Source organism: Bos indicus, chromosome 25, assembly GCF_029378745.1.
Source record: "Bos indicus isolate NIAB-ARS_2022 breed Sahiwal x Tharparkar chromosome 25, NIAB-ARS_B.indTharparkar_mat_pri_1.0, whole genome shotgun sequence".
Classification (NCBI taxonomy): domain Eukaryota; kingdom Metazoa; phylum Chordata; class Mammalia; order Artiodactyla; family Bovidae; genus Bos; species Bos indicus.
In genome coordinates this window covers 2943584-2958524 of record NC_091784.1, presented here as the reverse complement: position 1 = coordinate 2958524, position 14941 = coordinate 2943584, and the positions used below count along the sequence as shown (strand labels likewise).

The following is a 14941-nucleotide window of genomic DNA, read 5'->3' as shown; positions in this document are numbered from 1 at the left end:
AGTTCTTTGCATCAGGTGGCCAAAATATTGGAGTTTCAGTTTCAGGACCAATCCTTCCAGTGAATACTCAGAACTGATTTCCTTTAGGATGGATTGGTTGGACATCCTTGCAGTCCAAGGGACTCTCAAGCGCCTTCTCCAACACCACAGTTCAAAAGCGTCAAATTTTTGGCACTCAGCTTTCTTTATAGTTCAACCCTCACATCCATACATGACTATTGGAAAAACCATAGCTTTGATTAAACGGTCCTTTGTCGGCAAAGTAATGTCTCTGCTTTTCAATATGCTATCTAGGTTGGTCATAACTTTCCTTCCAAGGAGTAAGCATCTTTTAATTTCATGGCTGCTGTTACCATCTGCAGTGATTTTTCAGCCCAAGAAAATAAAGTCTCTCACTGTATCCATTGCTTCCACACCTCTTTGCCATGAAGTGATGGGACAAGATGCCATGATCTTAGGTTTTTTGAACGTTGAGTTTTAAGCCAGCTTTTTCACTCTTCTCTTTCACTTTCATCAAGAGGTTCTTTAGGTCCTCTTCACTTTCTGCCATTAGGGTGGTGTCATCTGCATATCTGCAGTTATTGATATTTCTCCCAGCAATCTTGATTTCAGTTTGTGCTTCATCCAGCCTGGCATTTCGCATGATGTACTCTGCATATAACTTAAATAAGCAGGGTGACAATATACAGCATTGACGTACTCCTTTTCCTATTTGGAACCAGTCTGTTGTTCCATGTCCAGTTCTAACTGTTGCTTCCTGACCTGCATACAGATTTCTCAGGGGCAGGTCAGGTGGTCTGGTATTCCCATCTCTTGAAGAATTTTCCACAGTTTGTTGTGATCCATACAGTCAAAGGCTTCGGCGTAGTCAATAAAGCAGAAGTAGATGTTTTTCTGGAACTCTCTTGCTTTCTCAATGATCCAATGGATGTTGGCAATTTGATCTCTGGTTCCTCTGCCTTTTCTAAATCCAGCTTGAACATGTGAAAGTTCACGGTTCACGTACTGTTGAAGCCTTACTTGGATAAATTTGAGCGTTACTTTGCTAGCGTGTGAGATGAATGCAATTGTGGGGTAGTCTGAACATTCTTTGGCATTGCTTTTCTTTGGGATTAGAATGAAAACCAACCTTTTCCAGTGCTGTGGCAACTGCTGAGTTTTCCAAATTTGCTGGCATGTTGAGTGCAGCACTTTCACAGCACCATCTATTAGGACTTGAAATAACTCAGCTGGAATTCCATCACCTCCACTAGCTTTGTTCATAGTGATGCTTCCTAAGGCCCACTTGACTTCAGACTCCAGGACGTCTGGCTCTTCTAGGTGAGTGATCACACTATCATGGTTATCTGGGTCATGAAGATCTTTTTTGTATAGTTCTTCTGTGTATTTTTGCCACCTCTTCTTAATATCTTCTGCTTCTATTAGGTCCATACCGTTTCTGTCCTTTATTGTGCCCATCTTTGAATGAAATGTTCCCTCGGTATCTCTAATTTTCTTGAAGAGATCTCTAGTATTTCCCATTCTATTGTTTTCCTCTATTTCTTTGCATTGCTCACTGAGGAACACTTTCTTATTTCTCCTTGCTATTCTTTTGGAACTCTGCATTCAAATGGGTGTATCTTTCCTTTTCTCCTTTGCCTCATTGGCAAGAACTCCTTATTGCCAAATTCAGACTTAAACTGAAGAAAGTAGGGACCTACCTAAATCAAATTCCTTACAATTTTGATTAGACCATTCATGTAAGACCTAAATCAAATCCTTTATGATTATACAGTGGAAGTGACAAAAAATAAATTCAAGGGATTAGATCTGATAGACAGAGTGCCTGAAGAACTATGGAAGGAGGTTGTTTTGTTTACGCATATACGACAGACATCAGCCATATGAGGACATATAGATCAAACTAATACAGATCTCTGGCGAAAGGAGATACATGGACGTTATAATGGCTAGTATTGTAGTAACTTTGGTTTGTAACTCCACTTTTTGTTTACTGTGTAACTTAAGAAACTGATGCATAAAAAACAACAATGAGTCTATGGTTCTGGGCACATAATGGATAAAGAGGTCTTGTGACATCAATAATTAAAAGGGATTGGGGCTCTTTTTCGTGGTGCCTCGGAGGCTGTCGGCCGCTTCAGAATGAAGCTGAACATCTCTTTCCCGGCCACTGGCTGCCAGAAGCTCATTGAAGTGGACGATGAGTGAAAACTTCGTACCTTCTACGAGAAGCGTATGGCCACAGAAGTTGCTGCTGACGCTCTGGGTGAAGAATGGAAGGGTTATGTGGTCCGAATCAGTGGCGGGAACGATAAGCAGGGTTTCCCCATGAAGCAGGGTGTCTTGACCCATGGCAGAGTTCGCCTGCTTCTGAGTAAGGGGCATTCCTGTTACAGACCAAGGAGGACTGGAGAGAGAAAGCGCAAATCTGTACGGGGTTGCATTGTGGATGCCAATCTGAGTGTTCTCAATTTGGTCATCGTGAAAAAAGGGGAAAAGGATATTCCTGGACTCACTGATACTACAGTGCCTCGTCGCCTGGGTCCCAAAAGAGCCAGCAGAATCCGCAAACTTTTCAATCTCTCTAAAGAAGATGATGTCCGCCAATATGTTGTGCGAAAGCCCCTAAACAAAGACGGTAAGAAACCTAGGACTAAAGCACCCAAGATTCAGCGTCTCGTGACTCCACGAGTTCTGCAACACAAACGCCGGCGTATTGCTCTGAAGAAACAGCGTACTAAGAAAAATAAAGACGAGGCTGCAGAATATGCTAAACTTTTGGCCAAGAGAATGAAGGAGGCCAAAGAAAAACGGCAGGAACAGATTGCCAAGAGACGGAGGCTGCCCTCTCTGAGAGCTTCTACTTCTGAGTCCAGTCAAAAATGAGATGTTCTAAGAGTAACAAATAAATAAGATCAGACATCAATAAATAAATAAATAAATAAATAAAAGGGATTGGGGAAAGGGCTGCATAAGAGCAGTTTTTCTATATTGTTGAAGTTAAGCTGATACAAATTCAAATTAGAATGTTAATTTAAGGATGTTAAAATGCAATTCCCATGGTAACCACAAAGAAAATAGCTATTGAATATACCCAAGAGGAAATGAGAAACGAATTAAATGTTTCATGTGAGGCAACTAGAGTAGCCCAACTCAGAGAGAGTGGAATGGTAGTCACTAGAGGCTGGGGTGGGGCCGTTAGTGTTTCGTGGGTTCAGAATTTCAGTTCTGCAAGTTGGAGAAAGTTCTGGAGAGGATGGTGGTGATGGCACAACAATGTGGATGTATTTAATGCCACAGAACTGCACACCTAAAAATGGTTAAAATGGTAAACTTCACATGTTCTTCCACATTTAAAGAAAATAACTAATTTTAAAAGGTGTTGGAAAGGACGTGGACAAATTAGAAGCCTCATATGTTGCTGGTGAAATGTAAAATGGTGCAGCCACTGTGGAAAATAGTTTGGTGCTTCCTGAAAAAGCTAAACATAAAGTCATAAGACTCAGCAAACCCACTCCTAAGTATATACTCAAGAGAACTGAAAACAGGCTCACACAAAAATGTGTATGTGAATGTCCACGGCAGCATTATTCATAACAGCCAAAATGTAGAAACAATCCAAATGTCCATCAGCTGATGAACGGATACACAAACAGTAGTCCATCCATACAAGGGAATATTATCCAGCCATAACAGGGAACAAAGTAGAGATGCACCCCACAACCTGGATGAACCTTACAATACTGTTGCAAGTGAAAGCAGCCAGATACAAAAGGTCACACAGTGATTTCATTTACAAGAAATGCCCAGAAGAGGCCAATCCATAGAGACAGAAAGTAGATTATTGGTTGTCAGATGCTTGGGGGAAAAGGGAATGGGAAGTGACCGTTAATGGATGGAACATTTCTTTATTCCAGGTGACGAGAATGTTCTGGAATTAAATGGTGGTGATGGTTGCACAACCTTGTGAATATACCAAAAACCGATGAATTGTATACTTTATAAAAGGGTGAATTTTATATGAATTATATCTTAATAAAAATGTAATTAGCACAGAAACCAACACAACATTGTAAAACTTAAAAATTAAAAAACAATGTAATTAACAAAAGTCTGTTTGTCATACTCACAAACTTTACTGCACTCAATCTGGTCCAAGCTCTTGACCTTGCAAAACTTCTGCAGTTCAAAGTTGTAGTACAGGTTGGCTAAAGCCATCCCTAGGCAATGGCCTGGAAGCAGTAGGAACGTGTTATCCAGGGACTCTGAGATCTCTGTGTAGCCAAGGTCTGTGAGGGGAACAGAAAATATTAACCCTTGTTTCAGGAAGAAGTGGGTACATGCCCCAGCGACTCTCTAGGCCCACTGGGCCTCTTCTCCTCTATAAAGGGCTTGTTCTTTCTACCTGTGGCTGTATCTGTCTCTGCTCATCACACTCCCGGGCCCAAGACCAGAAATCAGGTTCTCCCTGACTCCCAGTGTTCCCTCTTCTGAGGCAGTCACCCAGCCTCTAAGCTGTAACTATTTTTCTTTTGCAGTACTTCCTGAAGTTATTTTACTTCTATTCCAACTGTTTATGCAGACAAGTCAGAAAGAGCTTGGTGTGTTTGAGAAAACCAGCACGGCATGGCTGCAGTAAGGGATGCACTTGTGGAAGTCGTGGCTTTGAAGGCTGGAGGCTTACAAATGAGTTAGGGCCAGACAGGAAAGCCTGGGGCATCAGCTCTGGATTTATTAGAGTGTCATCTTACAAGTAGATAAGGAGAACACAGTTGCTGTGTGGAGAGTTTGTGGAGTCAAAACCACCATTATTTGCAGATGCTGTACATTATCACATACCTAGAAAAGCCACAAGAATCAACCAAAGTGGTCCTGTGGTTAGAACTCTGTGCTTCCAATGCAAGGGGCATGGGTTCCATCCCTGGTTGGGATCTAAGATCCCACAAGCTTTGTGGCAAAAAGAAACAAGAAAAGAAAACAGACTCAAGGTCCCGCAGGGGTGGGGCGGGGCAGCAAGTCGGGCTCGGCGGACGCGCACTATTATGCACAGGACGCATGAGCACCAAGGCCCTGCTGCACACAACAGGGCCCTGCAGCCGATATCCCGTGAGAAACCATGATGGCAAAGAACGCATATATGTGTAAATCATTAAGTCACTTTGCTGTACAGCAAAACTTAACACAACATTGTAAAACAACTATACTTCAATTAGAAAAAAGAAATAAAGGAGAGGTCAGTAAGTTGTCTGGTCCTAAAACAAATACAGAAACTGGGGACTCTTAAGAGTTTACAGAAGCCTATTTTTTATGTTATATTGGAAAGTGAAGAAATAACAAACAAGGTTATATATAACCTTTGGTATATTTAAAATACTTTAAATATTTACAACAAATAAACACAACTGCTCTGCAAAATAACTATGCTACTCATAAGCAAATTAATCTGTAAGAAGATGAGCTCGGTGTGCTGCGTGGGAACGGACCTGCAATGGGGCTGCGCTTACAGCCCTCTCCCACCCCACAGCCTGTTTGGTGCTAACCCCAGGCCACTCCATGTGCCACCAGCTGCCACCCTGCACAAACCACAACCCATCTCTACCAACAAGGAGGTGGGATTAGAGCTTTCATTTCAGGCTTCATGACTTGATACACCACCCGCTCCAAATCAGGGGGGCCTGCAAGGAAGACAGCCCGGGGACATGTGACTTTCCTCAGACTCCCTGAAGAGAGGCTGAACAGACTCCTCATATGAAAACAGACTCTACTCTCAGGGCTTGGATTTAGAGTAGTACAGCTTTGGGGGATCAATTTATGAAATTCCTGTCAGTGGAGGCCACTGCGACGTACAGGGAGTTGAACTTGGATGTGAGGTCTCCAGACCAACATTTCCTGGGCCAGGACTCAGAGCAGCAGAGCCAGGGTCCACCTGTGGGGACGGAAGCACCGTTTGGGGGCACAGCTCAGAAGTCGTGGCTCCACATTGTGGCTGAGGCATCAGGGTCATGGCTCTGGTGATCAGACAGTTGCACCTGCGGAGACCAGGCCCCGGTGGGTAGTTGCAGAGGGGGCAGGTATGGCCCTGGGGAAGAGGCACAGTGGCTCGTGTCCTCTTAATGCTGTCTCTGTAGAAGTCTAAATGTGGAAATCTACCCTGGAGACTGAAGTAGAGGGGAGCGGGGAAACTGCCCGAACTCAGCTCTGTGGCTCCTGGGTGGGATAGAGACAGACTTAACCACAAGGCAGTCTTGACAGCCCTGCCTGGGGTGAACAGCCAGCCACAGCGGCTCCCAGACCCTCCCGGGTCAGTGACCATCGTCCGACACCCAGGAGAGGAGTGCTTGACAATCCCACATGTGATCACAGGGACAGGTATTCACAGCTCCTGCTTATTCGCCTTCCTTCCTTCCTTCTCTGCGGGTCCTACTCCAGCACTGGCTGAGGACGGAGGAGAGGCCACAAACCACCCCTACCTAGTCATCCGACTGCGGAATCTCCTCTGCCACACTCCGAGGTGGGACCCATCCTCTTCTGGCTCTTGTGCTTTCTTCCTCCTTCGCTTTACTTCTGCACTTTGTTGGCCGAGATCCCTGACTAGCTCTCCAAGAAAGTGGGGTATGGGTTCACTTGTTCTTGCCCACCTGAAGTTGTCTCTGCTCTGTCCCCCCATCTGCCTGACGACAGAACTCAGTTCAGAAACGCTTGTCTTTCAGAAGTGTTTGGGTCTCTCTTCATTCAGTGTTGGACATTTGATAAACCCTTTCAATCTTGAAGTCTGGTTTTTTCAACTCTGGGAAATTTTCTTTTGTTTCTTGGGTCGTTTCCTCAACCTGATTTCCTGTTTTCTCTTTCTGGAAGGCTCATTGATTGAATACAGATAGCATCTCCTGCATTTACTGTCACATTACCTGCCTTTTCTCTCAACTTCTCTGTTTCTCTTAACTTTTTGTTCTACTTTCTGGAAAATTCATTGCCTTTATTTTCCAACCCCTCTGCTAAATTCTTATTCTGGCAATCAGATCTTTCTTGTTCCCAGTTTTTCTTCTTCATGGAATTCTACAGAAGTCTCTCATTACCTTCTCTCAAACTGAGGGGCAGTCTGTTTCAGTGAAGTGCGTGATCACCAGCGGACAGTTCGGTGATTCTGACAAGTATTTTTGCCCATGTAATCAACATCTCAGTCATGATACGGCTGTCCCCATTGCTCCAGGTCCCCTCTGGTCTCTGTTCAGTGGACCCCCAGCTCCGAGCTCAGGGCTGCCTCGTCCAGGCAGCACCCGGTTATGCCATCTGTGCGCACCGCAGCCCGTGCTGACTGTACGCCCCCTGGGAGGTGCATGTCTGCAACGCTGATGGTTTGGGGCTCTTCCAACGACCACTGATGAGAAGAGCCTCACGCAGGCCCCTGCAGACACGTGCTCTCACAGGCACGACTTGTGTGGCTGCCAGAGGGAGGGTTAAAGCTGTGTGATGTGTAGACCTGATAGGCCTCACCTTTTTCACTTGTGACCGAGACAAGAACAAAGGGGCCAATGCTCAGAAAGGTCAGCATGATGATGAGTTTGACACAGGCGTTCCCCGCATTCTCAAAGCAGAAGCTGGTCAGGTAGATGAAGGGGATGATGGCCCAGGCATAGAGCATCAGCATCAAGAAGACAGCTCGGACATTCTCCTTGTGTGTAAAAGCCTCCTCATCGTAGTATAGAAATACCACCTGGGGAAAGTGGGGCAGAATTTGGAAAAGTCACTAAGAGTCAGCCCTAAGCACGAGAGAAAGGATACGATAATCTCAAGTTATTCTTAATAAGGTAAACAAGGTGTTGGCAGGACTGCAGCAGCACCGCCCTTCCCTCACTCCTCTGGCCGCGCAGAGGACACCAGTGCAGTGAGATGAGGAGCACAGAGGCAGAACCAGGGAGGACATGCTCCAGGCTGCACCGCTCGTGCCCTGGTGGGCTACACCTGTCCCCAGGGCACTGTCTTACCATCCTGAGGCAGCAGCTCTGGGGAAGTCACCACCTAGAGACCCCAGAGCAGGCCCCCTGCTCCTAATGACGCTGGGACGGGAATCACCTCTTACTGAGGGTCAGTGAGGAAGCTGCGTTAACAGCCACGTGGCCCATCAGGGGCAGGGCTGCCAGCCTAGACTTCTGGTTGGGTCCCGGTTCTTTGCAGGGGCCCCAAGGCCAGTCCCCTGGACACAGGGGGTTGGGGGGAGGGGCCCCTCACAATGCAGCTCACCAGCAGCAGCAGGCTGGGGACAAGGAAGGACAGGAGGTCCCATAGCAGAGACGAGAGCCAGAACGTAGCCACGTGGACGCCGCTGATGAACTGGACCTGCTTGGCCTTGAGGCCTCTCTCCTTGACTGTCAAGATGGAAAAGGAACTCGAAAGGAAAGCCATTCCAAAAAGCAAGTTGATGACAAGATAATGTCCTTTAGGGCCCCTGTCAAAGGCAGGATATAAAAAGAGAGGCAGTCATTTAAGTAGAACCAGTCAAAGCAACCATATTCCAAAATAACAATTTGTAATTAAAACAAAGAGACAAAACGGAAGGAAGCTGGCAGTAAAGGGAGAAGCTCGTCGAGGAGAAAGGAAAGCCGCACATACTCATACAGGATGTCCTCTGCGGTCTCCATGCTCGACTCAGGCTGAGGGTGGTTCAGAACCGTTATGGACGCGCTGGGCCCAGAAAGCAACTTGAACAGGACGTTATCCACCAACGCCAGCGCCTGGGCCGTGGAATGGTACGCCTGGTTGTTGAACAGCGCTGTCACGACGGTGTGGTTCTCCATGTCGTCAAAAGAAATGGCCACCAGGTAGTTCTGGTCAAAGACCTCGGGCTCCTCCTCTAACTTTTTCAGGAGGAATGCTTCCACTGGGCCTGGAAGAAAATAGACCACTGAGCGTGTCGCACCAGGCCCCGCGAGGCAGGGAGGACCGCGGCTCCTCCTGAACATCTCTCTCCTCACCAAGCCCCACATACATCCCCAGTGGGGTCCTCCTGTCATGGCCATGCCCCGACTTCCAGTCATCCACTTGGCCTGCAGGGCTGCCTCCTGCCTGAACCTCTCAGGCCTGAGGCCTCAAGAAAGTTTTCTTTTCATTGACTGGAACAGCAGTGAAGTCTTGTCCAGGCATCTTTCAGGCTTCCCTGCTGTGCAGCCCCCATTCACACCAGAGGCTCTGAACTCAGGCACGCCCGCTGACCCTCTGAGGCTGAGCTATGTCTATGTGAGCATCACCGACTATGTCTCTGGATTACTGCTTATCCACAAGACCTCTGGGCTAGGAGCTCTCTGAGAGCTGTTCATCACCACGCTTCTAGCACACAGGCTGACTGACCAAGAACCCTGGAATTTTTATGCTGGAATGATCACTGTACTGGTGGCTGAGGGTTACTGAGTGCCAGTGTTGCAGTGCAAAGCACCTTTGATGGGCACTCCCCTGGGGACCCTCTGGTGACAGTGTGAGGAAACCAAGGTTGGGAGAGGCAAGGCACTACAATCCCAACCATTTCTGCAGCTGATCTCTTGTACTTTACTAGAAATAAATCCTTAAAATTTTCATTTAAAATTAAAATAACACATCAATATAATTTTAAAAATCAAATAATTATACAAAACTTACAATGAGAGATGACAGTGCCATGGCCTTCCGCGTCACTGTCCCTGGCTCCTGCTCACCAGGGCAACTATGTTGAAGTCTTTCAGTCTGTGCTTCTCAGGATCGCTAAATAGTCCATTTCTCCACTGACAGTCTATCTCGGAAGCAAGTACTTGGCTCTCTTAGAGGACTATCCCCACCTCCTAGGGCCTTCCCCACCCCTCCCCACCTGCCCCAGAGTTATATCATAAATTCAGTTTAACCAGTAGTCAGTTTGACATTCATTATGAAAAAGTAGAAATTATTCACAGCTGAACCAAGTAGCACACCATGACATGTTTCTTTCTTCTGTACACCTGTGCCCCTCTGAAGGAAATACTATTCTCCTTTTCTCATCTGCTTAGTTTTTATCCCATCTATCACCAAATCACCCACAAACTCCCTTGGCAGAAGTGTAAATCTCTTCTCAACACGTTCAAACATAACGGAACATTTGTTTCATTTTTGGACATGCTTTAGTCCCTAGAAAGACACAACTTGGTCCCATTTCTAGGAACTTTCCCTTTCCTGTTACTTTTGAAAGATTTTTTCTGAGGCTTCTAGCCACACACTCTGACTTCAGAGAGCATCATGTAGCCTGGAAGCACATGGCTTCACTGCAGGGAGCAATGGGCCTGCTTCCTGCCCCATTTTCCTGGGCCTGGTACTTACTTTGCAGCTCCAGAGGTTTCTGGTCCTCAGCCATAAGCACATCTGTCAGATGGTCTAGAAACCGCGGACCCAGCCTGGAGTTCGGAGAAATGTAGAATGGAACAATAGTTTGACCATATGATTTTAGGGTCAGCTCCAATGGGCTGTTGTCCATGCTTATATCGAAGTTGAGGAATGAGAGGCTGATGCTAAGAATGACCAGAGGCACCAGGATCTGTATTGACAGCATCATGATCCAGTTGCGCCAAGAATAGGTAGCCCTTTTCAAGAACATAGCATAGAACTGTTGGCAGAGAAGGCTGAACTACAATTTAAAAAAAGAAGGACATACCATTAACATGGTCACAGGTAGGAGCTGGCAGGCAGTGAAGTGGTTCATGTTCAACTGTATTCTCTCATATTATGTCTAACATTTTGATTGTGTCAAAAATTGCTTCAAATTAAAATTCTTTGACTTAATTATTAGATTAACATTTAATGGCAGAAAAAGAAGGCACAGATTGGAAAGAGTTTGAAAGAGAAATCTAAGCAGACACCAAATGTAAACATGATACATTGTTTTTCACCTGTCAGATTGGCAAAAATTTTATGTTGATGAGGATACAGGCGGAGGGAAATGCCATTGCTTGCTGGCATTTTAATTTGATATTACTTTTTTAGAAAACAAATGAGCTGAATGAATAAATTTAATTTGACATCCACCCAGTCAAAGAGAAGAGATTCCACTTCTAGTAATGCGCCCACAGATGCACCTGTGGAAGGATGCAGGCCATGCATAGAGAGGTCCCTGGGCTTCGACACTGAATATCAAAGTGTGCAGTCATGTGCACTGAGATCCCAAGATCCAGCCTTGGGCCCAGAGCCACAGGCTCACATCAGCTTCTCTTTCACTGGCGCTGCGCTAGCTGGGCAGACTGGAGCCTTCAAGCCTCAGGTTTCCCAAATACCAAAACACCCCAGAAAGCCTTTCCCAAGCACCCACTATGTCTCCCACATTTGGATTTGAGGCTCCTTCCTCTCAACCATTCACCAAAAGGCATTGCTCTCACCCTGCGGGAGGTGGCGCTCTGAGAAATATTTCCTGGGAAGGTTCTGGAGTTGTTTTCAAAAGCAAAGCTTGGCCAAGTAGAGTCTGGATAGATCCTTCCTGGGGTTGGAGAAGAGCCTCCTGTGTAAGACAGGCACTGGTCTAGATAACCCCCAAGACCCCTTCCAACTGGGGGCTCCATGGATGGCAGCTTCCCCTTGAACAGGTGATTTAAGACTATGAAACAGTGAGTCCTCTTCACTAACCCATGAAAGGGCTCCCTGGTGGCTCAGTGGAAAAGAACCTGCCTCCTAATGCAGGAGACGCAGGAGACACAGGTTTGATCTCTGGGTCAGGAAGATCCCCTGGAGGAGGAAATGGCAACCCACTTCAGTATTCTTGCCTGGGAAATTCCACGGACAGAGAAGCCTGGTGGGCTCCAGTCCACGAGGTCACAAAAGAGTCAGACACGACTAAGTGATTGAGCATGCATGCATGCATGCAATCCACGAAAACCAATTTCATTATTTTGTAGTATACCTTATAGATAGCTAAATCAAGACAACTATATAAAACATATATCAACATTCTTTTTTAAGCATTAAAACCTGTATGAAATACAGGTTGCCCATGTATTTCATAAGAATTTTTTTTTTAAATTAAGGATTTCCCTGGTGGTCCAGTGATTAAAACTTCACCTTCCAATGCAAGGAGTGCGGGTTCAAACCCTGGTGAGGGAGCTAAGATCCCACATGCCTTGTGTCCAAAAAACCAAAATAGAAAACAGAAGCAAATTCAGTAAAGAATTTAAAAAATGGTCCACATAAAAAAAATCTTAAAAATTTTTAATTTCAGGTGGTACCATGCATGATTTGTTTCATAGTGAAAGACTAAAAAGAAAGGTTAAATATGCTTTTTGGACAGCAGATTTAATGCTTCTTTTAAAAGCTTAGTCTCATAATTTCGTTTTTTTTTTTTAATGCTTATCTATTTGTTTTTGGCTGTGCTGGGTCTTTGCTGCTGTGTGGGCCTTTCTCCAGTTGAGGAGAGCTGGGGCCCTTCTCCAGGTGTGGCACATGGGTTTCCCACTGCGGTGGCCTCTCTTGTTGCCAAGCATGGGCTCTAGGGCACTTGAGCTTCAGTAGTTGTGGCCTCCAAGCTCCAGAGTGCAGGCTCAGCAGTTGGGGCGCTCAGACAGTCTCTCCGCAGCATGTGGGGATCTTCCCGGGTCAGGGATTGAACCTGTTCTCCCGTGCTGGCAGAAGGGCTCTTCACCAAGGAGCCACCAGACAAGCTCGATTTAGTGCTTTACTTTTGCTTTTTTCTGGTGAAAGAAATGGCCACACCCTTTCTATGAGCTTTTCTGATACTTCCTTTCATTGGGTTGATCCTGGTCAGAAAACACCAGCATTCTGATTTTCAACTGGAGCAAAGAGCACGGTATTCCTGAAATCCAGCAGAGCCAATCTTTTATGTCTAAAATCTGCAGTTTTTCTTAAGCCCCTATTAAAGGTTGACATTCATGTCTTGACAGAATAATATCATGATTCCAGGAATGAAACAGAAACCTGCTTCTTGCATTGATGTATCTGCTCACCCCGGTGTTAGGATGGATGGGTAGGCCAGATGGTATTGAGAAAATCCTTGAATGAAGACGTCTAATCCTGTTGACAGGAACTCTGCTCACCAGTGGATGAGAATGGAAGGAGGGAAGCTTGATGATCTGCAGGTCTATATCGGAATCCATCAGCTTATTAACCCTAAACCAAACCAAAAACACAAAGAAATGAGAATTCTCAAAATCACAACACATTCCATTTTGTTCAGATTTAAAGGATGAAAGTCATGTAAGATATGAAAAAAATAAGTTAGGACGCAAACAATGAGGAGAAAAAAAGCCACACTGAGATTACATACTGTTGGCAAGTGTATACTGGCTAGAAAGGGCTTAAAAAGGAACTAACAACTGAATTAACGGACCAATGGCTTCTCCAAATAACTGAGGCAACACTAGCTTGAATAGATTTCATTATTTTCCTTAAAAGATACCACACACAAATTAAAACAAAAATATAATATCACTTAATATGTATTTTATGAGCAAAACTATAAATTATAAAATGTGGCGTTTCTGACACTCCAGGTCTGGGGTTTGTAAACTATGGCCAGTGGCCCAAATCCAGCCCAAGGTTTGTTTTGGTATGGGACAAGCTCAGAAAGGATTTCACATTTGTAAATTGCTGTCACATGGTTAATTAAGTGCTTACATAATACCCTTGTCACGTGACCATTCCTACACAGCCTAAAGTATTTACCAAAGCTGTAATACTTTGGCCACCTGACGCAAAGAGCTGACTCATTAGAAAAGACCCTGATGGTGGGAAAGACTGAAGGCAAAAGGAGAAGGGGGCAGCAGAGGATGAAATGGCTGGATAGCATCACCAACTCAATGGACATGAGTTTGAGCAAACTCCAGGAGATATGAAGGACAGGGAAGCCTGGCGTGCTGCAGTCCATGGGGTTGCAAAGAGTCACACACGACTCAGTAACTGAATAACAACAACACAATACCCTTGATTATGCGACCAAGCCTACACAGCCTAAAGTATATACTCTCTGACCCTTTAGAAAAAAGTTTGCTGAACCCCTGCTCAGGGTAAAATTCAGCAAAGTATGAGGTCAAAAAACATACTTTTACTCATAGTCTTTGAGCTAGTTATTCCATTGATGGGAATTTGTCACAAGAATATAATTCAATAAACTGGTTCATTTTCCCTCCAGTACAGTTCTGCAAAGGACAGTAAATTAACTGTTATTTATGGCTGTGACACAGATTATCCCAAAACTTAGCATCTTGAAACAACAGTAAGCATTTACAATCTCACACAGTTCCAGTGGGTTGGGAATCTGGGGGTGGCTCAGCTGAGTGGTTCTCCCTCAAGGTCTCTCCTGCAGATGCAGTCCAGCTCTCGGCCAGGCTACAGTTGCCTGAAGGCTGGACTGGGGCTGGAGGGTCCGGTCCACTCACAGGATAGTGCCCTTATGTGGCAGCGGAAAGGAGGCAGTGGTGTGTGGTTCTCTAAGTGTAGTTTGGACAAGAACACTGGTTGATGTTTTAATTAACATTAATGATTAAGACAAAACTGAAACAACAAAGATGTTATATCAAAACTTCATTCATTCATCCACGAGGTGAGTAACATTTTTATTGGACTAAATAACACATTTAAAAAACTCAAAGAGTATTTCCTCAAATTCTATTAATGAAATTGCTTCAGATAGGACATACTTTGAAGCTTAATTCACACTATTAACATTTTCTCAGTCATTACTTTCTAAATCTAGACAGTCAACAAAGAAATAAACTCCAATTTATAGTGTTTACCAATTTTCATGTTGTAAACACTCTCACCAGTATTGATTTCAAATTGTCAACATAATGCTTCCATCACTGTTGGGGGCCAGAGTGAGGCACTTGGCCCGTGGCAAAGGTCATGAGGAAGGAGGCTCGACATACGCAAAGGCAGGATCGAGCCTCAGGAGTCCCCCTGGAAATCCTCGAGCATCTACCCCCATAACCAGAGCCTGCCTACTTTACTA

The 14941-nt window shown here is 45.1% G+C and overlaps 1 protein-coding gene and 1 pseudogene across 4 annotated transcripts in view; one reads left to right on the top strand and one right to left on the bottom strand.

Annotated features, from left to right (window-relative positions):
* LOC109578063 (ATP-binding cassette sub-family A member 17-like) overlaps window positions 1–14941 on the bottom strand; it is a 111479-nt gene that overhangs the window by 19733 nt on the left and 76805 nt on the right. For all 4 annotated transcript variants that reach the window (XM_070779473.1, XM_070779470.1, XM_070779472.1 and 1 more), the window contains 6 exons: window positions 12939–13101; window positions 10315–10618; window positions 8608–8881; window positions 8239–8443; window positions 7492–7711; window positions 4131–4289 (listed from right to left, as the gene is read on the bottom strand). In XM_070779473.1, coding sequence (XP_070635574.1) covers window positions 4131–4289; window positions 7492–7711; window positions 8239–8443; window positions 8608–8881; window positions 10315–10618; window positions 12939–13101 — 1325 coding nt within the window. The remainder of the gene's footprint in view (window positions 1–4130; window positions 4290–7491; window positions 7712–8238; window positions 8444–8607; window positions 8882–10314; window positions 10619–12938; window positions 13102–14941) is intronic.
* On the top strand, window positions 2128–2917 carry LOC139179685 (small ribosomal subunit protein eS6 pseudogene; annotated as a pseudogene).